Here is a 27079-nt window from a genome sequence, read left to right as displayed (position 1 = left end):
CAAGCACGCAACCAAAAACCAGCAAAAAGTCCCTGCCCTTTCCATAAAATGCAGATGTGAACTACATTCATAGGAAACTATGTAAATGGACTGTAGTGTGTTTCTGAAACTCACTAAGATACATGGATTGGAACCAGGCCTTTGTGCTTGAGCATTCATTCATTCCAATAGCCAGAATCTGGCCTATGTAATGAATGACTGCCCAAGCACTTGATGTGCCTAACAAAACCTGCCTAAAGCCGCGTTTCTTAACGCTGCTTTTCCTCCCCTGGAGCAAGGTGTCCAGGGGAGGGGAAAAAAAGGCATTTAAAAGTAGATGCCACAAAGTGCCTACAAATTTCTAAATATCTCCAGAAAAGCTTTCTGACTTCCCTTCGCTGATTTAATTGCCTTTTTTCACTTGTGTCTATACATGTAAAAAATGCACACTTGTGTCTATACATGTAAAAATGCACAACGACCAGTAAAGGCATATGGAATGGCAAGAAGTTGTCTGTTCGATTTGCTGTTGCACTACTGTAGAAAATGCTAACAGTCTGTAACAGAAGCTGATCTCAAAGTTCAAAAACAGGCCTTGGTCAATAAAGTTCAGCAAATGTAATTACATTTTTTTCCCCTGTAGAAACATAAGCCTTGTTAATGTCCATTGCCACATGGTTGGGATTTTTTTCCCATCTAACTTTTTTTGATTCCAACTGTGTTCTGAGACCCCTTTGATATACAGTGGGACTGGCTTTTCGTTTCTCTTACATAGTTGTGTTTTTCTTGCCACCTCCATGGGGTAGAAAAGTTTTTGAAGTGGGCACTAGACATTTGATAAATGAGCTGTTGTCCTATTTACAGTAACATCTGCTACATAAATGGCTGATGGTTTTTAAAGTGGAATTCCAGGCAAATTTTAACAAAGGTAAAACCTACTCCCACTTCCATTTCAAGACTGTTCTACAGTATCTACCCAGTAAAAGAAAAGATGCCTATAATTGCCTATTCTGAAGCTGTTCTGGTCCAGTCCCAGCGCTGGCTTTAGTGTAGAGGAGAGGCGGCAACGACTAAAGAGCCTGGTTGATGCCATCACTCCTAGGCTTACTATGGCAAGTGGCGGCTGGTGCTCAAAATTTTTGGGGCAGCGCAAACAAAGATTCTGAAAAAAAAACATCAATTGCAGCCCATCAAACGCTGGCACTGTGCCTCCCAGCACTTACCCTGTCTCGGGTGGGCAGCGGGTGACGGCGGCAGGCAGCAAGCGATGTCCGGTGTCCTCCATATCTTCCTCTATCTTTGCCCACCCTCTCCTATGATTGGACGCCTAAAAGGAGGTGTACAACCACAGCGCCTGTCATTTCAGCCAATCAGGTGACCGTTCACAGACCCGGCTACCTGATTGGCTGAGAGGCGGGTCAGTTAGGGAAGTGATTTATTCGCTTTCCTAACACACAGCTGAGTGAACAGCGAACGTCCAGCACAGCGCCCACTGTTCACCATTTTGGACACTTACTAGAGCCTATGGCCGACAAGGGGGTGGCATTGCATTAATCTATCTATGGGGAGAGAGGGGGAGGCGCCCGTGTGCCCTTTATGGACACACCGCCACTGACTACGGGGCTGTGCCTTCTCTTCACAGGAGTTGGAAGCTGGTTATGCGACTGGATTGGAACAGCTTTATTCATTTATGTATAGACAAAGGAAGTAGAAAAATTATATAGACATCTTTTTTTTTCTTTTACAGGGTAGTCTTGGAATGGAGGTGGGTATAGATGTAGCCTTAGTTTAGACCCTGGGATTACTGACTTAACAATCACTATTGTACTCCTGTCCATCCACAAATATATTGCATTTCAAATTTGGATTTTACCAGCTTGAGAAATAGAAAATCAAAGGTATACTTAAATACGTGGAGGAGGGACTTGGCTGCAGCATTACAACATTTTCTCTTGCTTTCTGTGACTAAATATGCCATGATACCTGGCCACAAGCTGGCATTATAATTTGCCCACAACCCTTTCCACGTGATGTTACTTAACCACACAGAGCTGAGAACCACGCAGGATCAGTAACGGGACTGAGCCCCATGCAGATATTGAGCTGCAAAACATGTACAGTCTGGTTCTGGGGACAGAGCATTGCGCTACGAGCCCACCTAGGTGTTACAACAGCGAATAAATATATTCTTTTGAAACACTGATCCTCAATCCGGTCTGAGACACGTTTTCCGATTTGACCGAGAAGAGTCCTTGAAGAGTCCTTGTTGGCCGCAGAGGAGGGAGGAAACGGAAGCCATCGCCATAATGCCCGTGGAGGGCAGGGGAAGCCGCTGGTGAAGCCTGGGAGAAGCGCTGCCCACCATAGATGGGCCAAGTGCTCCAGGCCCGCCCGGTGTGTTTCTGTTTGCCATCCCCCCCAAAAAAAAAAACTCCAGCCGCCACATTATACTTATCGTTTGAGTAATTCATGTACAGGCGGTCCCCGGGTTCCAAGCATCCGACTTACAAATGGAGAGAGACAACAGGAAGTGAGAGGAAATCTACCCCTAGGAAGGGAAATTCACTCCTGTAAGTTACTATGGGAAAATGGTGTCTCCACCAAAGCTTTATCACCAATCCTTGTTTCCACAACAACTCAAAATCCAATTGTCATAGGGACAGAAAGTGAAGTGAAATCTTATGAACAGGGGCACAGACAGCAACACATAATACAGGGGTGTTAACCTTTCTCTGTGCTATTCAAAAACCATAAAAAAAAATTGGGCTGGAGCTACGCTTACATTTTTTTTTAAAAAATCGAATGTTCCGACTTGCATTAGTAACTTTTCAACACAAGCAGTCCCGAGTTACAAACAAGATAGGGATTTGTATGGAAGTATTTGACTATTGGATGTGTTGCATACTTGCTCCCCTGCCCGCTTCTTTGTTTCCTTCCCCTAACTCCTATGTCCTGTACTGATGCACAGGCAGGTTGGGGGAACCACAGTGGCTGGCAGGGGACTAAAATATTCTACACACCCTGAAGTGCCTTGGTGGCCATTTAAAGCCAATGTACCCTTGAAAACAACTAAAAACTTCTGGACTTCCCCCCCTTCCCTATTGACTCCAAAGAATTTTGGCAAAATTGAGAAATTTCACAAAAAATCTTGGGACGAATAAGTTCTTAATTTTACTTGTCCATACCTGAAATACAAGGGACCGCCTTTAAAGCGCATTTCTGGTATATTTTTACTTATGTGGGTCAGTTTAACATTAAAAAATGCTAATTGAGCCTGGAAATGGGCTGTAATTGAGTACAGTAAAGCAATTTAAATAAAATGCTCTTTATGCGTTTACATCTATTGGACTTCACTCAAGAATGCAGCACTGAAGCTCTAAATTTGTGTGATTAGGAGTAGGTAATAAAAACATATAGGGGCATATTTTATATTTTAATCTCTTTAGTCTCTGCAGCAGCACAGAAAGTAGAATCGTAGGAGTAAAAATCAATATCTTTATTGGTATGGAGATTCAGAGAGAAACTGTATCTTCTGAAATGGATTTCTGCTTTGTATACATGATGTCATCATAATGGGTTTAAATAAATTTAGAGCAAATAACTCCAGGAGCTTGCTGCCTATGTGACCAATGCCTATTGGAAATTCTGAGCATGGAAATGTATATGCACAACTGGGTATTGTGGATAATCATGTGACACCATAGATGACAGCTAAAGAGCGTTTGCATATGTATTGTGATATGAAACTTAATATAGAAGACGAACGGTTCTAGACTCTTTATTTAAAGCTCTTTACATTACAGCCTCTTATTCAGTTATGCAATCTCTGATTTAAAAGGGAACTTGTATGTCCCACAGTAGTGGGGGTGAAGAGGACATGACTAAATACTGTTCCTTTTTTGCCCTGTTTGCAGGGAATCTTTGAAATGCTAGTCTGACGTCGTCTGGAACATAAGTGTTTCTTCAGCCTGTATAAAAACTGGCTTACTTGAAGCCCTGTTGAACCCTTGCTATTTATTACTATAATGCGATTATTTGACATATGCAGGTTGAAATATGTTGGCTCTACCTAGTTAGCGGCTGGCCTGGGCCGGGAGAAAGGGTTAACCAGGGGCAGACTGACCACTCATGGGGCCCCCGGGCAATAGGAGATTATGGGGCCCCCAGGCAATAGATTATGGGGCCACACAGTACACACACACAAAAGGTACTGGAGAGGCGGGGCAGCTATAATCTTGTGATATAAACTTTTTTTTAACACAGATTTTTACATACTGTCCCTGGTTTTACTGAGACTGACAACCCTGATGGGGCCTCCTAGTGGCATGGGGCCCCCCGGCAGTGCCCGAATTGTTAGCCCGCCCCTGGGGTTAACCCTTGCAATCTCAGTTCCTGGGGCAGGCTGAGGTCCAGGAGCCCTTGGGTAGCAAATTTTTGGTTAATTCAGTTCTTGCTCATGTGGCGGTATTGGGACTCCTGTGCACTAAAGGCACTGGGACTTTCAGAGACATCCAAGCCATGGAGAATGCTAAGATGGGCTCTCACCTCATTGAGGTATACCTGGGCAGCCACACTACAGTAGTTCGTTTAGGGAGAAGGACGTTCATATTGAATGGTTATGCCACACTTGTTCAGTAAGGTTACATTAACAATTTAAGGCTGTTCTGAAGTTGTTCAAAGGGGTGCATGTTGGTTTTAGCGTATTAACCACTTAAGGACCGAGCCTCTTTCTGAGACTTGGTGTTTTGCAAGTTAAAAACATTTTTTTTTTCCTAGAAAATTATTTGGAACCCCCAAACATTATATATTTATTTTTTCTAACACCCTAGAGTATAAAATGTCGTTGCAATAAGGCTCTAAGGTTGGGGGAGTAACTCATAAATTCTTTTATATAATGGATACTTTGTCTTGATGGATATTTTTAATAAAGCTTGAACCATTTTATCATCACTGAAGTCGGTGCTTGATTTTCTAACGATGTTTGTCTTTGGTATGTACAGCGTATATCCTGGCAGACTATTGCACCTGTAACAGTGGGCATTACATTTAGGAGTAGCAGTACCACAAGTTTTCCCTTCATGGTCCATGTGGTGGGAGCACACAATAAGCGCACTCTTGGCACACAACTTCATGCTTCTGTGAATGCATATGTGTGGTGGCTGGGTTTTAAAGCCCACCATTCATGCTGCCACACATATATGCGTTTACATTGTTGGCAAGAGGTTAAAATCCACATTGTATTTAAATTATTTCTAGCCTACTCCTATTTAATCTGAATAATGTTTAAGTTTGTAAATGTACTTTGAACATCCACACTACAGATCTGCTGAGGAGGAGTTTCATAAGGCTGAGTCACTAGATGTGGCTAGGCTACATTTACACCGGTGATTAAGGTCGGTGCAAATTGTAGGGGTACTTTCTCAGCCGCTGAGTGCAGAAATGATCGCTACTGGGTGCACACAACATGCTTCAAGCAGTGATCACCACTGGCTGTGCAGAGAACCGTGAATAGATGTGGCTGCCAGTGACCTGTTAAGGCTTAAAGCGGAGCTCCACCCTAAAGTGGAACTCACGCTGATCGGAACCCGCCCCCCCTCCGGTGTCACATTTGACACCTTTCAGGGGGGAGGGGGGTGCAGATACCTGTCTAAAGACAGGTATTTGCACCCACTTCCGGCCACACGTCTCGGGCAAAAGACGGGTTTTTCCAGACTTCCCGTCTGTCCCCCATTGTGTGCTGGGAACACTCGGCTCCCAGCACACAGCGTGTGAGCCAATTGGCGGGCGCAGCGCGACTCGCGCATGCGCCGTAGGGAACCGTTCAGTGAAGCCGGAGCGCTTCACTTCCTGGTTCCCTCACTGAGGATGGCGGGGGGAGCAGCAGAGAGACGAGCGATCGCTCATCCTCTGCTGCGGATGGCGCTGGACTCCAGGACAGGTAAGTGTCCTAATATTAAAAGTCAGCAGCTGCAGTATTTGTAGCTGCTGGCTTTTTTAATATTTTTTTTTTTTTTACTGGCACATCCGCTTTAAGTTGGCCTCTGATAACCACAGCAGGAATCCGATTCCTGTCGCTACAATTTGCACCAGACTTTGTCACTGGTGTAAATGTGTCCTTACAGCTGCGGACAGCCCCGTCTCCTTTCAGCCTGATATTTAATTTGTACAAGTGGAGAGACTACTGCTGATATTAACACCTGGGATCTTGCCTGCAGGTGTCCACAGTACACTTTGCTGCACCATAGACAATTTAGAAATGTTAATTAGGCCTAAAAAGATGGGCAACATTTCAGCAACCCTAATGCCCCGTACACACGAGCGGAAATTCAGTCGGAAAAACCTTGGATGGTTTTTACGACCGAATTCCGCTCAAGCTTGTCTTGCATACACACGGTCACACAAGTTCTGAACTCTCGACCGTCAAGAACACGGTGACGTACAACACTACGACGAGGCGAGAAAATGAAGTTTGAATTGTTTACGAGCATGTGTCTGAATTTTGCGCCTTGGAATTGCTACAGACGATTGTTTTTTCCGATTTGAGAAACAGCTCTTAATGTTTTGCTGGCAGAAATTCTGACAGCAAAAGTCCGATGGAGCATACACACGGTTGGAATTTATGACCAAAAGCTCACATCGGACTTTTGCTGGTGGAATTTCCACCCGTGTGTACGGGGCATAAGAAATGGACCCTTAGTAACTCTTCACATGAACCAGTTCTGTAGTGTACCAAATTATGGTAAATCCAGCCCCGAGTAACCAAATACTGCAAACTTAATTCCAAGAAACACAGAAAAACAAATCCAAGGATTATAGAGTTCAACATTGTTAAATACCAAGTAATATGTGTTTTTATTTCCATGTATACCCTTTGACTCTTCTCTGTGCTTTTACTGCCAATACTGACTTTTGACTGAACAGAAAATGTTCCTTATATACAAGAACACAGCTCCCCTTATAAGAGGAACAGCTCACAAGTAGAAGCCTTTTCTTTCCGGTGAAGTGTGCTCTTACCGAGTGTTAAGTGTATTTGGAAACATAACAGGCAAATGTAAACCAACCACTGCAGGAATAATGAGCCTTTTAGCGGACGTCTTCAAATTTTAAAGGATGATTGCCATTTAATTTATTTTCATTCTTACGTGGAGTTTGGAGTAATTGTCCCACGTTGCTGTCATTTCTCAATGGGTTGAGACCAAACTAGTACCACTTGACATGAAAGGGCAGTTGACACTGTGCAGCAGTGTGTAATCCCGACAGGGAGCATGAACATAAACACAAGACACGGCCTGGATGACGGAACGTTTTTCATCTGATACGGGAACTTCTATTCCTCTAACGCTGCAGCCTTTTGTGTTATTTAAAGAATTCCTTATGAAGTTCAAAGATCTTCAAGTTTTCAGATGTTTGTAATAGTTGCTAAGTATTTTAAAACTTTCAGCAAGGGTAAAAAATACTTTTGACAATGCGTTAAATAAGGATGACTGAGGGGGGCATTGCTCCCATTCGTCATATGCTTGAAGGTGATTGCTGCCATGTGCCTCATGCCTTAGGTCAGTGATGGCGAAACTTGGCACCCTGGATGTTTTGGTAACTATAGTAATGTCTGGTTTGCCATCACTGCCCTAGGTGATATTGCCTCCTATACTTTGGTGTATCTGTGCCTTACCACCTGTACATATACACGAGAGCCTCATGAACCAGGGCTAAATGCCCAGTGTGCATGGAGCCTAAGGGGGTACTGCTCTCATGCGTTATTGCGTTTGTTAATAAGAAAATGCATTCTCCATCCCCCATTGAATAGGAGTGGGCTGCAAGGTCATAGTTGCTAACAGTTTTTAGCAAAAATTTCATGGACACCATACATCTGCATTATCTCAAATAGGGTTTATGCTGTGATAGTGGGATACCGCATTGATGGCATAGAGGGCCAAGATATGAGATTGTCTGGGAAAATCCAGGACAGATGGCATCTATGTATTGAACAGTGGAATAACGGGTGATGGGGCTTATACATGCGGCCAAGGATATTGGGCCCCATAGGAACAAAGTGGAGCTACTTTCAGAGAGGCACTTAAAGGGAAGGGCCTAACTTGTATGGACTTGTAAGCAAAGAACAACATTTAAGTCTCAAAAGATATAAAAATAGGAACTGCCATCCACATCTTAGGGCTCATGTGAGCAGATGGTGGCTAAGTGCTTAGCCCTTCTGCCTAGCAGCACTAGGGCTGTCAGTTCGAATCCCAACGACGCAATGATGGTACTGCCTGCCTGGAGTATGCATGTCCTCCCTGTGCTTCATCTGGCTACTCTGCTTTCCTTCCACACTCTAAAGAGGTAGGTGAATTGGCTCCTGTCAGAATTGGCCCTAGTATGCTTAGTTGGGGACCTTCCATTTGTAGGCTCCATTGAGGGCAAGAAATTACTGTATGTGAATGTACTATACAGTATGTGTGTAAAGCACTGCGTAAATTGAACACTCTATATAAGTACCTGTAATAAATGTATATGGGCACTTTTGGGCATACACTCTCCATGCCACTATTGCAAAACGTTTAAAGGTGTTAGAAATATGTATATATTTGGTGCTTGGACACATAGTACATTTTTTACTTGCTATAGGCCCATGCACTATGGGTGCATACAGCATAAATTGCGAACATTTCCTCGGATACACAGCTGCTACAAATGGCTGCCACTAGGATTGAAATGCTGTATGTGGCTGTAGGCCATTTTACGCTTTTACTTTGTGCATAGGGGCATACAGCATTGGTTTATGCAAGAAGCAGTATAGGCCCGCCTAAAAATGTGTACAGCTATTTATTAATGGGGATGGCTGCTTGTTGCAGCTGTGTAAACTGGATGCAGAAATATGCTTGCAATTTATGTTGTATGCCCCAAAGCACCCCTGTGCATTAGTCCAAGAAACAATGTACCAAGTGTTGGCACCTTTATAATTGGCAATGGTGTTGCTTGGAGAGTGTAATGACTTTTTTTTAAACCTTATAAAAGCTGACATTCCAGGATAAAGGGAAAATCCCATTGAATCTAGGTGTGTGTGTGTCTGCGTGTGTGTTTTTTTTTTTACTTTGCACTAGCTGAGGGACTGACTGGTGTACTGTTGCTACTTCAGTGTCTAACAGTGTTGCCAACCTACCAGATTGAAATTTACCAACACGACATTTTTTTTATTTTTTTTACCAGCATTTCTAAAAGTTACCAAATTAAAATTTTTAGTAGAAAGTTCAGTATTTAGGCTACAAATAAGTACAATATGCAACTAGAAATGTGATTTAAGGTAGATATTAAAGGAGTTGTAAACCTTTGGGTTTTTTCACTTTAAAGCCCTGTACAGGCGATTGGTTTGTCTGAAGAAAACGGACCGATGGACCATCAGTGAAAAAAAATAGAACCTGTTTGTTTTAAATTTTTCTTTTGGTTAAAAAACCGATAGAAAAAAAACGATCGTCAGTGGGGAAATCCATCGGTCAAAAATCCACGCATGCTCAGAATCAAGTCGACGCATGCTCGGAAGCATTGAACTTCATTTTTCTCAGCACGTTGTTGTGTTTTACGTCACCGCGTTGGACACAATCAGATTTTTAACCGATGGTGTGTAGGCAAGGCTGATGAAAGTCAGCTTCATCAGATATCTGATGAAAAAATCCATCGGTCCATTTTCATCAGACGAACCGATCGTGTGTACAGGGCATTATGCATCCAAATGCATTAAGATGAAAAAACACCATGCAGTCACCGAGCCCCCGTGGGCATGATCCCACGTTGCTTTCCCTTAGCTCTTGTCAGATTCATTGGATGATTGATAACAGTGCAGCCATTCGCTCCTGCTGCTGTCAATCAAATCAGTGAGGCGGCGGGGCCGAGTCATACACTTGGCGGCTATGGCCGCAGAGTATATCACACAGGAGCGTGCCCACAAGGTAACCCCTTCGAGAGCTTCCCAGAGGGGGTTAGCTCTTGTGGGGAGGAGCTGCCGTGGGACCCCAGATGTGGAAGATCGGGACCACTCTGCAAAACGAACTGCACAGTGGAGGTAAGTATGATGTGTTTGTTTAAAAAAAAAAAAAAAAAAAACCTTTTATCTCTTAATGCAAAAAACATAACTCTTATTTTATTTTTTATGTAATAAGTAGCTCAGGGACAGGACTCAGGAGGGCAAGATATTAGAATGGGCACACACGCACGAAATTTGACTGTCAGTGACACTGACAGCAGTGTGCAGCAGCAAAGATCACCCTCCTGAGTCAGTGACAGTCACTCTCCACACCAAGTGGTCCCTCCACGCCAAACAGCACTAACAGTCCTGCTTCTGGCTTGCCTTGCTCCTGTCCCTCCTGAGGCTCAGGCCGCTCCACTTGACTCCCTTGTACCATGCCATCACATGACACTCTCATGCATCACCTCCTACCAGTCCCTTCCTCTGCTGGCACCGGCTGAACACACTTTTTAGCAGGCACCTGAACAGTCTCAGCAGCCTCAGGACCCGAACTGCTCATGTGCATTTTCGAGCGTGTTGCAGATTATATATATATATATATATATATATATATATATATATATATATATATATATATATAATATATATATAATTTTAACTGGCAACCTTTTTCCTCTTGCTCGCAGGAGAAAATTGGCCATTTTTTACTGGTTGCCAGTAAAAATACTGACTGTTTGCAACACCGGTGTCTAATCAGAGGCTAGGGGGTGAATCCTGGACCAGTCTGTATGCATAGACTTCAGTATAACCTTTGGGGAGATGCAGGACATGTCTGGTCTGGAATACTGTATCTGAGCGAACTGTGTATTTGTTGCTGGTAGTTCAGCTTGTTTTTATTTAAAAAAAAAGCTATGCTTGCCTGCTCTGTGCAATGGTTTTCCCGTGATCCTCCTCTAGGGTCCCCTGCCGTAGCTCATGGAGGGTGTGTTTTTAAAAAAAAAAAAAAAACCTTTTAGGCTTTAGAACCTCTTTACTCCATTATTGTACCAAACTTGTACCAAAAGATGAAAAGCACATTTTATGAAAAACTTTGCAAATTCTTTTTTTTTTTTTTTTTTAACTAGGTGTAGTAAAATGTTTACAGAATTAAGCGTGTGAGGTTTATTTTTCTAGTTCGTAAAATGTAAACTTCTTGTGTGGCTTTGTAAACTGATTTGTGGATATCTTCTTTTACAGCCAGCTATGGAACAAATCCAATCTGCAAAGGTTGTCTGTCATGTTCAAGAGACAATGGCTGCATCCGCTGCCAACCCAAACTGTTTTTCTTTCTGCGAAGAGAAGGGATGAGACAGTACGGAGAGTGTTTACATTCCTGTCCTCCCGGATACTACGGACTAAGAGCACCTGACATGAACAGATGTTCCAGTAAGTCACTGTATTATATATGATTCTATTTTATCTGACCCTAAAATGCAATCGTACTGGAATGCTGATGTCCACAACCCCTTGGTTTACCGTGTGCGGTATTTTGTCCTGCGGTAGAGTCTTGTCATGTGGAATGGATTGAGCGTCAACGTATATGTCCAAATTTACCCCAAAACCCCCTCTATCTCTCAAGCATGTCCAAGCATTGTTTTATTCTTTTACCTTCTGTAGTGCAATTTACTTTTTTTATTACCTCCCATTGACCATATTTCAGGACTTGTAAATTGTTGTAAGGGATGTTGCTGGCAAGTTGGTTCCTATTGACTTTGTCGGCCATAGATGGATTGAATCTCGGTCGGCTCAGCAGGGACCAGCCTAGATTTGATCACCCAATCTTGAGTACTGGGGTTTAACCTGCCTGTCCGCTTGTCTACATTTCATTACTGCCAGCGGCTTTAATTGTGTTCTGCTGGCCGAGAAGGCCACAGAATGTGTTGATGGGGTAAACCAAGCACATTTTTTTTTTTCCACCTAAGCAAGTCACTGAAATCAGTAGTCGAGTTTCCACTTTTGCAAAATAAAATATTGTCAAAGGTAAAATCAGTAATTTCTCAGTGAAATAAAACTTGCCAAATCACTCCTGGTCATTCCTATTGGTAAAGCAGATGACTTATTAATGAGCGTGCCTAACTCTCTCTGGATCACAAATGCTATAAACCAATGTTTCTCAATAGCCCTGCCATGGACAACTGCCAGGCTGCAGACTTCCTCCTGCTGGGTCTCAACTTGATATTTATTAAGTGTGCCAGTTCTGTGTCAGCTTGACAGCTACAGCTGTCACATTCTTTGTAGTGCTGTTTGATTACAAACTCTGTGCCCAACTTGTTGGGGGGTGCCTCCCTCACAGGTTGCTATACTGAGTTAGTGGGAAAAAAGCATGGTGGTGCAGAAACCTTGAGCTGTAGCTGTCAAGCCATGGGGGGGGGGGGGGGGGGGAAAGCAGTCGGTGCTTGGATAAGACGAGGTGCCCATGGGGATGGCAGGAGGTGCAAAGTACTGCACCCTCCATGCTCTACACCTGATGCTTGGTTTGACCTAAAACATCTAGGGTAAAGGGGACCACCATGCAAGAATGAGGGGACACTCGCCACTAATGAAAGGAACACACTGACCACCATTGTAAGGGGGTACGTGGTCACCAGTGTAAGGGCACATGCTGACTGCCAATGTAAGTGGAGTACTGACCACCGTTGGAGTACACACTAACCATGGGGTGGGGGGGGGGGGGAGAATGCTGATTGCCAGTGTAGGGGGCATACTGTGCATTTACCATCTGTATAAGAAGGCATGCTGACCACCACTGTAAGGAGGCATGTTGAGTGAAGGTAGCACACTGACCACCAACACGGGGGCACTTACTCTTCACCAATGCATTCTGACTGTTGCACAGTATGCTGTATATTGTACATTACATAGCCCTTCACTGTATGTTCTGTATAATCCTATTCTTTCATAATCCTAGAATTAATGCATATAAATCGTATTTTTACTGTTGGGAATGAAAGCTTTTGTAAAGACTTTACCAGGTCCTATTCTCACAAAGGTTGGGAACCACTGCCATTATTGAAACTTTCCAATAGATTTGATCTGGTTATTACAAGTATAAATACAAGTATATCCCTTTTATGATTTATATTGTACCTATAATTTAGAAATTTGAGATGAACAGGGTCTCGTTGACCTTTTTTATGCACAGATTTTCATTGCTATCTAGCATACAATATGTAGAATAAAGTCAGATTGTATGTTGACTCATGGCCTTGTTCTGTGATATGCAATCAAATTCTAAGATACGTTCACTCCTACTGCTTAAGGGCTTCTATAGAGAGGATGATAAAAGTTTCCATAGATTATATAAAAGGCTATATAATCTTTGCGATTTTTTTTTTTTCCCACCATCATAGGATGATACTTGTCACATGATCAACAATCAGTACACAGAGTAGACTATACAATGGGTAGCCTAACAGACAAAATTTGGCCTTTCATGATAATCTAAAGTCCTCACTATGCTGCTTTAACAAAACTTTTATTCTTTTAATATATGTTCACTCTCTTAAAAGGCTCCCCCACCCCTCAAAGTATCACAATACATAGCATGATTACAAGGGACACTTCAGGGTGATGTTTTGTGGAAAGCTCTAATTTTACCACATAAATCAAACATTCTTTAAATCTCTATATTCAAACACATTGGTGATGTCACTTTTAAAAATTCCCTTGTTTGTTGGATTATGCCTTTGATCACAATGCACGCACTTCATGTCCTTTTTGTTTCTGTTTCCTAATTCTTTTGTGATAGAGATGTGTGTATGTATGTGTGTGTGTGTGTGTGTGTGTGTGTGTGTGTGTATGTGTGTGTATGTGTGTGTATGTATATATATATATATATATATATATATATATATATATGTATATATATATATATATATATATATATATATATATATATATATATATATATATATATATATATTGGGCCAGATTCACAAAGAGATACGACGGTGTATCTACAGATACACCATCGTATCTCTGACTTACACTGGTCCTAAATCATAGAATCAGTTACGCATAGATATGGCTAAGATCCGACAGTGTTACACTGTCGGATCTTATTTTCGATTTAAAAATGGCGCCGGGGGCGTTCCCGCTGATTTACCTTGAATAATATGTAAATCAGCGAGATACGCAAATTCACGAACGTACGCGGACCCGACGCAGTCTTCTTACGACGTTTCCGTAGCGGCTTTCCCGTCGTATACTTACCCCTGCTTTTATCAGGCGCAGCCAATGTTAAGTATAGCCGGCGTTCCCGCGTCGAATTTGAATTTTCTAACGTCGTTTGCGTACGCCGATTCACAAACGCGCGCGTCGCAAGTCACGCTCACGTTGAAACCACTGACGTCCTAGTGACGTCAGTGGGAGCAATGCACGCCGGGAAATTCCCCGGACGGCGCATGCGCATTTAAATCGGCGCGGGAACGCGCCTGATTTAAATGGTACACTCCCCCTAGCCGCGGAATTTGAATTCCGCCGGGGGATTTAGGATCCGCCGCCGCAAGTTTGGAGGTAAGTGGTTTGTGAATTAGCCACTTGCCTCTCAAACTTGCAGGAGCGGATCTTGAATCACGTAGATCAAGCGGATCTATAGATCCGCTGATCTACGTGAATCTGGCCCAATATCTCTATTTTTTTTTTTTTTTTTTTTTTTACTTTTATTTGGTAAATATCTTAATGAAAACTAAATGCTAGTGTATGGGCAGGTAAGTGAAGAAAATGCTTAGTTTAAATTCTTTTTTTTTATTTTTTTAGAAAAGTGTGTTTTTTTTTTAGTTTTTTTTATTTATCTTTTTGAGTGCAAGGTGAGCACACAAAAAACATACGGACATCTGTTTCTCTCTCTGGAACAACCAGCTATGTAATTTTCATATCCTAGCTGGTGATCACATGATGAACAATTGAAAAACTTCTGATTTCTAGTCTGCCTGGGCAGCTATGAGTGGAAGCCTGTTACTAATTTCGAAGTATAATGTTGATTAAAGAGACCCTTAAAAGAAGCACATATATTAAATGCTTACTAGGCATGTGCAAAAGGGAAAATTGTTTTTTGTTTCGTTTTAATTCGTTATTTAATTAATTTCGTTAAGCTAGATTCGTTACATGTGTTAAATTCGTTTTCGGAATACGTTCGTTTTCGACCGAATTTTGAAAAATCCAGACGGATTCGAAAATATTTCGACCGGATTCGATAATATTTCAATCGGATTCGAAAACAAATTCTATTCGAATCGAATTCGATTCGAAAACAAATTTGAATGAAAATTTAAAGCAAATTTGAATCAAAATCTAAAAAATATAAATCGATTTCTAAAAAAGAATACAATAAAATAGAATATAAAATAATAAAACAATAGAATGAAAATCAAAGAATAGTAAAGAACAGAACGGAATTTAATAGAATATAATCAAATACAATATAATATGACCTGGCTTCTTCTATCTATCTTCTATCTATCTTCCATTTTCTGAAATTCGAAATTCATATAGAATGAACTCAAATTCGAATAGAAAAATATTAGAAGAGTAGAATACATATATATATATATATATATACTCTACTCTTCTAATATTTTTCTATTCGAATTTGAGTTCATTCTATATAAATTTCGAATTTCAGAAAATTTTGTGGATTTTGATTCAAATTTGCTTTAAATTTTCATTCGCATTTGTTATCGAATTGTTTTCGAATAGAAGTTGTTTCGATATTCGATCGAATTTCGCCCGCGGGTTTTCGATTTGAAAACGTTTGTTAGGATTCGGTAAATTCGTTATTAGAATTCGGGAATTCGTATGCACCAGAATAATGAAAAATTTGTCCGAATTTCGATTCGAAACTAAATGCACATGCCTAATGCTTACTTGCAGGGTTTTCCTGTCCATAAATTATTTGACTGCAACGTGCCTTTTGACCTTGCTAGAAAATATAATTGGTCACTAGCCCCGCTTTCTCCTTGCATGTTTTAGCCCTTCCCTCTTCTGGGAGCGTCCAAATAGTCTGTGCTGGCCAAGCTCCATTACCCCTGTTCTCACCTTTCTAAAACTATAGAGCAAGGATATCAAACCCTGTAGAGGTGGAAAAGGGACAAGGAGTGAAAAGGAGGGACAACAGAGGGAGGTAGAGAGAAAGAGGTAAGCAAAGTTACTCCTTTCAGTTACTGTAGTAGTCAACCCTTCACCTCAGTTTCCTCCTTTTACATCAAAAGGCCCCCACTATACATCAGTCTTCATATCAAAAGCCCCCCTTTTGTATCGGAACGCCCCCTTTGCATCAGAGAATTCCCCTTTACATTAGGAGACACCCCCCCCACCTCACCCCAAAAGCCTATTTTTCACAACAAAGTCTCCTCTTTTTACGCCATTAGTTTTCACACCAGTAGCCCCCCCATATACCAGTATCTCTTCCTTCAAATCAAGTCCCTCATTCATATTAGGAGCCCCCTTTACATTAGAAGGCCACAATTTACATCATAAGCTCCTCTGGGCTGGAAAATATTCTTTCTACTGCTGGGACTACTGTGGCACCAGGCCTGGTTTACAGCAAATGGCAGGAGGTGGGGTGGAGAAGGTGAGGATAAAAGTAGACTTCAGATGCAGTGTTCTAGCCATGCTCGCTACTTTAAACCATCTGTAATGTACAGTGAAAGAGGGGTGGCCTGGTAGAGTAGCAATCCATCTGCCGCGTGGCTGTGATTTATGGGTAGATCGCAATGACCGATTGCTGGCCCCTGTTATAGGGTGTTGCTTGTGTTACGCCACTAAATCAGCTGGGGCTACTGACATTGCATCCAAGATTGTGGCACCCTGTAGTTTCAGACCTTTCGCGTGTGTAGACAAAGGAGGCGTTTAACGAGTAAATGACATGCATCTTTTTAGAAAATAAATGGTTTGAGGACAGGGTCTCTTTAATGGCCTTTGAATAGTTCCTCAAAGTATTGAGGTTAGAAACTGATTCTTCAGCTACCCAAATGCATGCCTTGCAAAAAGACTGTAAATTTGCCATTCAATGCTTACCTATTTATCACTGCTCTGTTCTAGAGTAATGTCCCTCAAAATTCACTGGGAAGCTGAAACTTCTAAGAGAGTCAGTCTTCTGTGTTCCCCCTCCATAGCCCTCACTGGTACCACCTATTAATCTATGCGTCTTTACAGGTCACTCTATCAATATAGAGGTCAGAAGAAGGAACCACTGAATGCTTATGTCATCACTCACGAAAGTGTTGGTTTCCCAGAAGACCTGAGGGACTAGTCCTCTAGAATAGAGGGGTGTAGAGGGGTACAGCAAGCAGGGAAGGTAAGGATTTATAGGCTTATTTTGCAGGGTAGGCATTGGGTCACTTTACTGTATCCAGTTACACTTCTACATTGTACATCGAGTGAAGGTGCTGTGTTGGTGGCCCTTAAAGACCAGAGTTTAGCATTGATGCTCTAAATACGGTTTTACTCTAAAACGGTTTTAAAAAGTATTAGAGTTGGCTTTTGCCAAATTTCCCAGACAGTGTAATAAAAAAATGTCTTTATGTCACTTTGCTTCAATCATCTTAACCGATCCTCTTTGATGTGACTGCAAGTCTGGCATAGTTCACTAATCCTGCCTTTGTTGAGCATTGCGCCGCAGCACATCATTTATGTAATTTTCTTGTAAAGTGTCTGTATTTTTTAGGCATTTTAATTCTTGTTATCATTTGGTCTGACCTTTGAACAAACTGTTGCTGATTATTTGTGTCAAAGTTTGTAAATCCAAACTTGAATCGTAATCATCGGTCTTTCGGTTTGCTGCAGCGGAGCTGAAAAATGAGAATGGCAATAAAAAAAAAGAAAAGAATTGCAAAGCGGCTCGCCAAATTGAATATTTTAATTAACATTCACCTATCCACATTCTGCAGTCTCTGGATTTAGTAGCATCTTATACTGCATTAGCCTTTGATTTTTAATGCAGAAAGTTTAGTTGATGACCTTTTTTGTATTGTCTAATTAAATTGTTAAAGGTGCAAGCCTTCAGAACACACAGGTAGGTAGATTCACAAAGAGTTAGGCCAACTTATCAGTAGATAAGTCGACCTAACTCAGCATCTACGCCGTCGTATGTTTAAGCGTATGCTCAAACAGAGATGTGCTTAAACATATCTAAGATAGGACGGCTTGCGCCATCCTATCTTAGATTGCAATTTTTCGGATGGCCGCTAGGTGGCGCTTCCATTGCGGCCGGCATAGATTATGTAAATGAGGCCTTAGGTGGCCTAAAGTTATTCCACTTATGAGGTGGAATAACAATGTTAAAGTATGGCCGCCGTTCCCGCCGCAAGGTTCGAATTTTTTACGCCGTTTGCGTAAGTCGTCCGGGAATCGGGAGTTGCGTCGTTTACGTCCACGTCGAAATCAATAGGCCCGTACGGCGTACTTAGCCGCAATGCGCACTGGGAAATGTAGGCGCCCGGCGCATGCGCAGTTTACAAAAACGACAAAAACATGAGGTCAAGACTCCTTACCATTAAACACGCCCCCTCCAACCCATTTGAATTAGGCGCCCTTACGCCCGCCCATTTTAGGCTACGCCGCCGTATATTGGCAGGTAAGTAGATTGAGAATCACTACTAGCCTAGCTAATTTACGGCGGCGTAGCCTAAACACACTAAGCTACACCGCCGTAACTTTATTCCACTGTACGTGAATCTACCTAAGGGTTCCTTCAGGCCTTAGATATTTTCATTTGAGTTTCTAAACTGTTTGGGTATATTGGTAATCTATAAATCTATAAATTTTTGTTCCCCTAAATATTACGAATGAATACTGTATGCAGAGCTGGACACCCAATACCACTTGTGGCGCATCTTTCTGCTGGCGTAGCGCATCTCATATGCGCTACGCCAACGTAACTTTGAGAGGCAAGAGCAGTATTCACAAAGCACTCGCCCCCTACGTTGTGCCAGCGTAGCCTAAATTGGCCGGCGTAAGCCCACCAATTCAAAGTAGGGAGGTAGTGGGCGTGATCTATTAAAATGAAGCGTGACCCCATGTAAATGAAGGGCCGATCGAACGGCGCATGCTCAGAATCACGTCGCATTTACTCCCTAAGATACGCCGGCTCAATGCCTACGATGTGAACGTAACCTACGCCCAGCCCCATTCACATACGACTTGCGTAAACAACGTAAAATACGACGGCTGTTCCGTCGTCCATACCCTAACATGACTTACGCCGGATGTACGCCTTACGTAAACGGCGTATACTACTGTGGGCACAAGTACGTTCGTGAATCGGCGTATCTCGGTCATTTGCATATTTGACGCGTAAATCAATGGAAGCGCCCCTTGCGGCCAGCGTTAATATGCGCCCAAGATACGACGGCGTAGGAGACTTGCGTCGGTCGGATGAGGCCAAAATTCAGGCGTATCTTCTTTTAAGAATTGGGAGCATAGATACGACGGAGCATCCATGCACTTACGCGGCGTAGCAGAAGATACGTCGGCGTAAGTGCTTCAAGAATCCGGCTAATATTGTCTAGAGCCCCAAGGTCCAACCTGCTGCCCAAGGGGTATTTGTTTCGAAGAACCCTGTACTCTGTAGTAGGAATATTGATATGTAAAACTATATTTGTAGCGCACTCAAGCAGTCTTTTCTGGAACATATCTCCAGTCATACCTTCAGCATGTGTACAATCTGGCAGTCTACTGTACATGTCTGCAGCCTCTGGTAGTCCTCTGTATCATTACATGTACTACTGAATATTGTGTAGAGCAGGGATCCTCAAACTATGGCCCTCCAGTTGTTCAGGAACTACAATTCCCATCACGCCTAGTCATGTCTGTGAATGTCAGTGTTTTACAATGCCTCATGGGACTTGTAGTTCCACAACAGCTGGAGGGCCGTAGTTTGAAGATCCCTGGTGTAGAGCTTTGGTGATATCAGGGAGCAGAGCTGAAGTCTCACAACCAGTTAACTACTGGTCGAAGTCAAGGAAATTGTTAGGACCACAAAGAATAGAAAGGCTGGAAAAATCTTTTTTGTCACCAATAAACTTCACAACCATACAAGGCAGACCCAAAGAGGTTAAAATACCCTATTACGTTACCTCAAGTGCTTGATTAGCTTATTTAATATAAGGGCAGGTGCTTGGTGGGAAGGTCCATTGACTACAAAAGCTGTCTCATAGGGAAGAATGTACAGCTTTAAAAGACCTGCCTCTTGGTCCAGCTGATTAAGACCACCACGTTATGGCTTTCATTGCTTTGCCTTTTTTTGGGGGGCTAAAATTGCAAATTTCAATTGTTCAGTCAAATTGTGTATGGCCAGCTTTAGGGTCTGAAAGCAACAACAGGTTCTAAGAAATGGATTGATTCTCTGCAAGCACTAGTCAAATTTTAAGGTTTAAGACTATGTCTGAAGCTGATTAGCAGATGAGAAGCATCTCTAATTCTTAGTAATACTATGTTGATGCATAAGAACCATGAGTGTGTGTGAACAAAAAATGGGTGTCATTCTGAGCATTTGAGACCTTCCGGGCCCATGGCACAGTCCAGTGACTTGATTTGAGCTACTAAAATACATTTTTAAACAAAGCCTCTTCTGCTCAAAAGTCATAGATCTGTGCCCATAGGGTTGCTGATTGACTTTGATTGCTTTTTTATATACCGTATTTATCGGCGTACAACACGCACCCTAACTTTAAGAGGGAAGTTTCAGGGAAAAACTTTCCACAGCCCCCTGCGTATAACACGCAGGCACAGTTTACCCTCTATTTTCAGGGTAAAAAAAGTAAGTGTTATACGCCAATATATACTGTGTGTGTGTGTGTGTGTGTGTGTGTGTTTATATATATATATATATATATATAATATATTTTGTGTGTGTGTGAAAAAAAAAAATCTATAAAATTGGAAAAAGCCTTGGGGAGTTTGCAAATGGTTATTTCAGAAGTTCTATATTTCTCAGACAGAATGAGACCAGAATGATTTATGCAATACACCAAAAGTGCGAGGATCGCGCTGTATGAAATGAGTTCCAAATGCACACGGCTGTAACTCCATATGTCTGCTGATAGTTTGCATTGATGCTGAATATAGTGTTACAGAAATGAGCCACAAATTCCCCATAATGTACCTGATTTATAATGTGTGCGCCCATTGTTCCTCCAGGTAGAAAAGCGTTCTGCCACAACACATACTCTATTTTTCCTGACCTATTTCCAATCTACTAAAAGAGGATAATGTAGATATATTTTATTGAAGGAAGAACTTGGCTAAACCCTATTGTATTTCCGATACTGGTCTGTTATATGACCAGTTAGGTTACAAACTCCTTCTTCTTTTTTTTTTTGTGGGGGGGGGGGACCTGTTTATGTTCACTGACTGTCATAAACACTGGGACCAGTCAAAACTTAAGATCTGTGTTTGACAAGTACGAGAGGGGCCACCAATGATGGTGTTAGGAAGCCTATCATGGCGCCTGCTGCCACCTTACTAACTTTAACCACTTGACCACTTTAAACCCCCTTCCTAACCAGACCAATTTTCAGCTTTCGGTGCTCTCACATTTTGAATGACAATTAGTCATGCAACACTGTACCCATATGAATTTTTTTTTTCCCACAAATAGAGCTTTCTTTTGGTGGTATTTAATCACTGCTGTTTTTTTTTTTTTTTTTGCGCTATAAAAGAAATACGGAAAGTTCTGTGTAAAAAAAAATTGCATTTTTCTTAAGTTTCTGTTATAACATTTTGCAAATTTAGTCATTTTTCTTCATAAATTTTGGCCCAAATTTATACTGCTACATATATTTGGTAAAAATAACACATTGGCACCATAGCTTGACTTGAATAACAATCTCTGAAAATTGATCACACCTGAAGTACTGGTGGCCTATCTCATTTGAGACCCTAAAATGCAAGTAAAGTACAAATACCCCCCAAATGAATGGCTAATACAGTGGGATGGATGGCTGGATTAGGCTGCAGTTGTCACTGAGCAGCGCTGTGGGCACTACACATGCAGCCCACAGCGCTTCTGCATCCGATCTCCCCTCTCTCCGCTCACACTGTATGGAGAGGGGAGAGAGGAACCGGACATGCAGGTTTTTTTACATGTGATCGTTGTCGGCGGCCATTTACCGTGATGTGGCGGGTCCTCTGGACCCGGCTGTCAAGGATCCTCCCGTGTGCGCACCCCTGGGGGTTACCGAGCCACACTGTAGCCGTCATTCGGCTATAGTGTGGTTGGCAAGTGGTTAAGAAGAATGCCAGACAGATCTTAAAAAGTCAATAAATGGTTATGTTTTAAAAAAAAAAATGGACACTAGTTCTGGTGAAACCCGGGATTCCCTCACTTTGGAGGCATTTCCTCTTGCTTCCCATTTTTGGCTATGGGACAGGAAGTGAAGGGAAATCTCTGCTGTGGGCCACAGATGTAAAAATAAAAAAAAACCTGCAGGGGTTAGAGCTCTCTTACTCTATACAAAATGGGGGGAGGGGGCGTAAAAGTGTTTCACTTCCATTAAATTTATAGGTTTTTCATACTGTTCGCCTTCTGTACCATGCTGATGCTGACATGACTCCTAGTTGTCTGTTTCTCCAGTTTCATTAAGCCATTGCGATTGTGGATTGCTTACTTCTACCCTAGGCTGATTTTCTCATCTGCCATTTGATCCTTGTCGACCCTCTTAGGCCGCGTACACACGGTTGGTCCAAACTGATGGAAACGGACTGAAGGTCCGTTTCATCGGTCCAAACCGATGGTGTGTGGGCCCCATCGGTCAGTTATTCTTTGGTCAAAAATGTTAAAATTTGCTTTAATATTGAACCGATAGATGCCTAACCGATGGGTCAAAACCGATGGTTAGTATGCAATAGCATCGGTTAAAAACCCACGCATGCTCAGAATCAAGTTGCCGCATGCTTGGAAGCATTGAACTTCATTTTTTGCAGCACGTCGTTGTATTTTACGTCACCACATTGGACTGAACTGATGGTGTGTAGGCACAGCAGACCATCAGTTCGCTTCATCGGTTAACCGATGAGAACTTGGACCGTTCTCATCGGATGGACCGACCGTGTGTACGCGGCCTTGCTGTATTTTTTGGTTCCAAACATTAAGCTCTGGAGACGGCCAGAATTTTCTGGTTTCCAATTACAGGGCTATTACACGGAAGGGTTGGGGTGGTCTTTTGGCAAGGACTTTAGAGTTTTAGCTTACTTGAGAATCTATGAAGCAAGAGTAAAACGTTATTTTTAGATCTGTTAATGAAGGTACGGTTGGGATCCATGTAGGAGTAACTAGCAGGACTAAGAAACCAGCGGAATGACTTCATATGTTTACAAGACTTGCCTTTTTACTATAATTTTGGGTCTGTGGGCAACACAACTCTTATGTTGGGACCGTGTTTCTCAACTGGTACTGGCCAGCTCAGTAGATTGCTTTAAAAAAGGCCTGAATTCTTTCCTAAATGTACATACTATAACTGGGTACTGAAATGTTATAGGTAAAGTTGATCCAGGGAAAATTCAATTGCCTCTCGGGTGATCAGGAAGGATTTTTTTTCCATTGCTGTAGCAAATTGGATCGTGCTTTGCTGAGGTTTTTCGCCTTCCTCCTGGATCAACTGTGGGTGAAGGATTGTGTATATGGGACTGTATGATATTTATATATGTAACCTTTGTTCAGTCAAGGCACCCTTTAAAAATTAACAGTCTCAAGGCACCCCATTCTAAAATGTTCGAATAGTTTTTATATAATGCAGCAACATCCAAACACGCAAGACACCTAACATTAGAGGTAATTTTATTCTATCAAAGCAAATATACTTTTGCAAACTGATACTGGCTAGTATTCCAGTTTTTCTCCAACACTCGGCGAATGTGACCTCCAACGCTGATAGGTTGTAAAAGGCTGTGTTAGGACCTTCCTCATTTTTTGGGGTTTAACAGTGGAAAAAAAAGTTGAAAGTATTTTTAATTAAATAATAATTTTTTAATTTGTATTTTCCCCCTCTTTACAGGGTGCAGAATCGAGAATTGTGATGCTTGTTTTAGTAGAGATTTTTGCACAAAGTGCAAAGACGGTTATTATTCTCACAAAGGACGTTGTTTTAAGGAATGTCCAGAGGGCTTTGCGCCTTTGGATGAGAGTATGGAATGTGTAGGTAAGTGGATTCTGTTTACAATGTGTGTTTGATTTTTTTTATTTTTTTTTTGTTCCATTTCTTACTTTGCAAGATTAGGAAGAATATTGAATGTCACGACACTGAATCATACTTATTGAGAAACATTGGCTACAAATGACCTCTTTAATCAAGGGCTAACTGACACCATGTTTTTCTCTCCATTTACTAGATGGATGTGAGGTAGGCCCTTGGAGTGAATGGGGAACATGTAGTAGAAATAACAGGACATGTGGGTTCAAGTGGGGCCTGGAGACAAGGACACGACAGATAGTGAAGAAGCCAGCAAAAGACACAATTCCTTGCCCAACCATCGCAGAGTCTAGAAGATGTAAAATGGCTCAAAGACACTGTCCAGGAGGTAAGAACAAATTCTCATTCTTAATCTAATACATGGGTTGCTTTTGCTAGATGTAAACACCAAATTAACTTTGCGTTTAAACTGGCTCTATATATATTCCAGGTGCATCAAAACAAACTGTGCAAAGTTAATTTTCTTTAGAAAGAATGTCCCTCACAAGCATTAAGCATACTATACAGAAGGACCCTTGTTTCCTGTTTGGAAACAGAGGTCTTTCTGCAGAGGTCTGACACGCCCCCGGCTGAACCAGGCCCATATCTCTGCAATCAACAGATCTTGTGCTCTTTGAGAGTTCTAGGCCTGATTTGGCAGCAAGTGAGTCGGACATCTGCAGAGAGACCCGTGGCTTGTTTCAGTATTCCGTAGAGTTGGACTGACCATATTTATTTAGGCGTCTCATTTTGGAGGTAGAGTTAAAGGAAACCTGTAGAAAATAATAATCAGTCCAAATTCCTAATCTGTACCTTCACTTCAAGTCAGTTGCTTATAATAATAATTTATAAGTAACTGACTTGAAGTGAAAGTACAGATTGGGAATTTGGACGGATTTTACAGATCTGCTTGTTTCTGGTCGGTGTCTTAAAGTATTTTCAGAAGGGAATTGTCAATAACAGCCTCTGTATGTCCTTCGCTAAAAGTTACCTTTAAATAATGTTTTATAGGCTGACTTGCGGTACATTTTTCAGGGTTAATGCAGTCATTAAAACCCCTCAATTGTATACATGGCCGCCTTTTAGACAGCATCTAATTTTTCTTTGTAGCTTTTAATGTACTGTATGTGTATGTGTATGTGTATGTGTATGTGTATGTGTATATATATGTGTGTGTGTGTGTGTGTGTGTGTGTGTGTGTGTGTGTGTGTGTGTGTGTGTGTGTGTGTGTGTGTGTGTGTGTGTGTGTGTGTGTGTGTGTGTATATGTATATATATATATTATTTTTCAAAGCTTTCGATTTTTTTTTTTATGACTTTCTATTGCATGATCGATACTTCATAGATCATTCTTCTCATTCTCATTCTTCTCAAAATAAGCCTGATGCCTTTTTAATGAAACTTCAAAGTAGAAAGTTGATCAGTACAGGGTCAAGTGATGGCTAAATGTGTGTAAACCTAAACGCTAGGTTGATAATATTAAATTTTTTTTTTTTTTTTTTTTTTTTAAACCTGTGGCTTTCATTAAAAAAAAAAAAATACTGTGATCCTGCTATTAAAGTTCTTGTTTGGGTACTTCCTATAGGGTGAGAACATGCAGTCCCTGACTCCCCGGAGGGCTCTTGTGCTATTATCCTGTCACATGGGCTTCCAATGAAGACTACATGGGCCGTTACACATTAGGCAGTCATAGTGCACTGTTGGTCACCATAAAAAAAAAAAAAAACACCCCGCAAGAGGCTGTAGGAGATCGGCAGCATGCAGATGTAATAAAGGATGATAAAAGAGAAAACAATATTTTGGTAAAAATTGAGTTTTAGGCCTCGTACACACGACCGGCAAATCCAGCAAGAAAACTGCTGGCAGAGCTTTCTTGCCGAGAAAACCGTTCGCGTGTACGAGGCTTTCGGGTTTCTCGTCGGGAAATCTGGCCAGAATCTCAACGAACAAAATAGAGAAACTGCGCTCTATTTTCTTGTCGGCCTGTTTGCCGACGAGAAACCCGAGAGTGTGTATACTTGCCTGTCGCCGTGAAAACCTGCGCATACTCGAAATGACTTTGACGCATGTGCGGTAGCTTCCACGGCATAGGTAGCGTGAAGCAAGATCGTGGCGATGGCATAGAATGTGACGGGCGCATGCTTGTCATACGTGATGACGTCACACGTTCTTGCCTTTCAAGAGAACCACGGTTCTTTTGAAAGATCAGTGTGTACACTTGGGCGGCAAGAGATTCTTGCCAAGAATCTCGTCGGGGAAAAACAACGTTTTTTTTTTTCCTGACAAGATTCTTGCCCGTGTGTACGAGGCCTTAGTGAACTTTTTTTTAACCAGTACCAGGGACACTACATACCAGTGGCGGCCCGTCCATAGGGGGCGCATGGGCGCCGCCCCCCCTCCCCCCAAAGCCAGTAAAAAAAAAAAAAAAAAAAAAAAAAAAAAATTTTTTTTTTTTTTTTGGGGCCCTTTAAGAAAAAAAAGGTCCTTTAAGACAGTGCATGTTCAGAGTGGGCGCCGGTCAAAGACTCAGTGCACTGCTATAGCATCATTGAAGCGTCATGCCAATGCAGCAGGCAAGACGCTTCATTTGCAGTTTTTTTTTTAAGCTCCGTGGCTATGTGCTGTGCGCCATGAGCCAATCACTCTCCAGTGTCTCCACTCTCCTCTCTAATTGGGTCCTGCTGCTTCCTCACTGCAGAAGGAAATGGGCGGTGCTTTCCCCAGGGCAGTGTTACTTTCGCTTTTGGCTTCAGGAGGAATCAAGGTAAGTGACTTATTAAAAATCCTTTATTTGTCTCATTGTCTGTCCTGTCCAGTGTCTCTGTCCATCCCATCATGTCCAGCACCTTGTGCTGTATGCTCAGCCTGTACTGTGATCGGACTGAGAGAGGACAGGAGGGAGGGGGAGGGTGCCGTGCTTCACATCTCCTGTCTGT

At 42.0% G+C, this 27079-nt stretch overlaps 1 protein-coding gene across 1 annotated transcript in view; it reads left to right on the top strand.

The window, feature by feature from the left end:
- RSPO2 (R-spondin 2) overlaps window positions 1–24537 on the top strand; it is a 117079-nt gene extending 92542 nt beyond the window's left edge. The window contains exons 3-5 of the mRNA XM_040354851.1: window positions 11174–11362; window positions 23971–24114; window positions 24305–24537. Of these exons, the coding sequence (XP_040210785.1) occupies window positions 11174–11362; window positions 23971–24114; window positions 24305–24522 (551 nt within the window). The 3' untranslated portion in view covers window positions 24523–24537. The remainder of the gene's footprint in view (window positions 1–11173; window positions 11363–23970; window positions 24115–24304) is intronic.
- Window positions 24538–27079: the final 2542 nt, after the last annotated feature.

The sequence above is a fragment of the Rana temporaria genome, chromosome 5 (assembly GCF_905171775.1).
Source record: "Rana temporaria chromosome 5, aRanTem1.1, whole genome shotgun sequence".
NCBI classification, from domain to species: Eukaryota; Metazoa; Chordata; class Amphibia; order Anura; family Ranidae; genus Rana; species Rana temporaria.
Note: the sequence above shows the minus strand (reverse complement) of the source record. Positions and strands in the feature narration are given on the sequence as shown.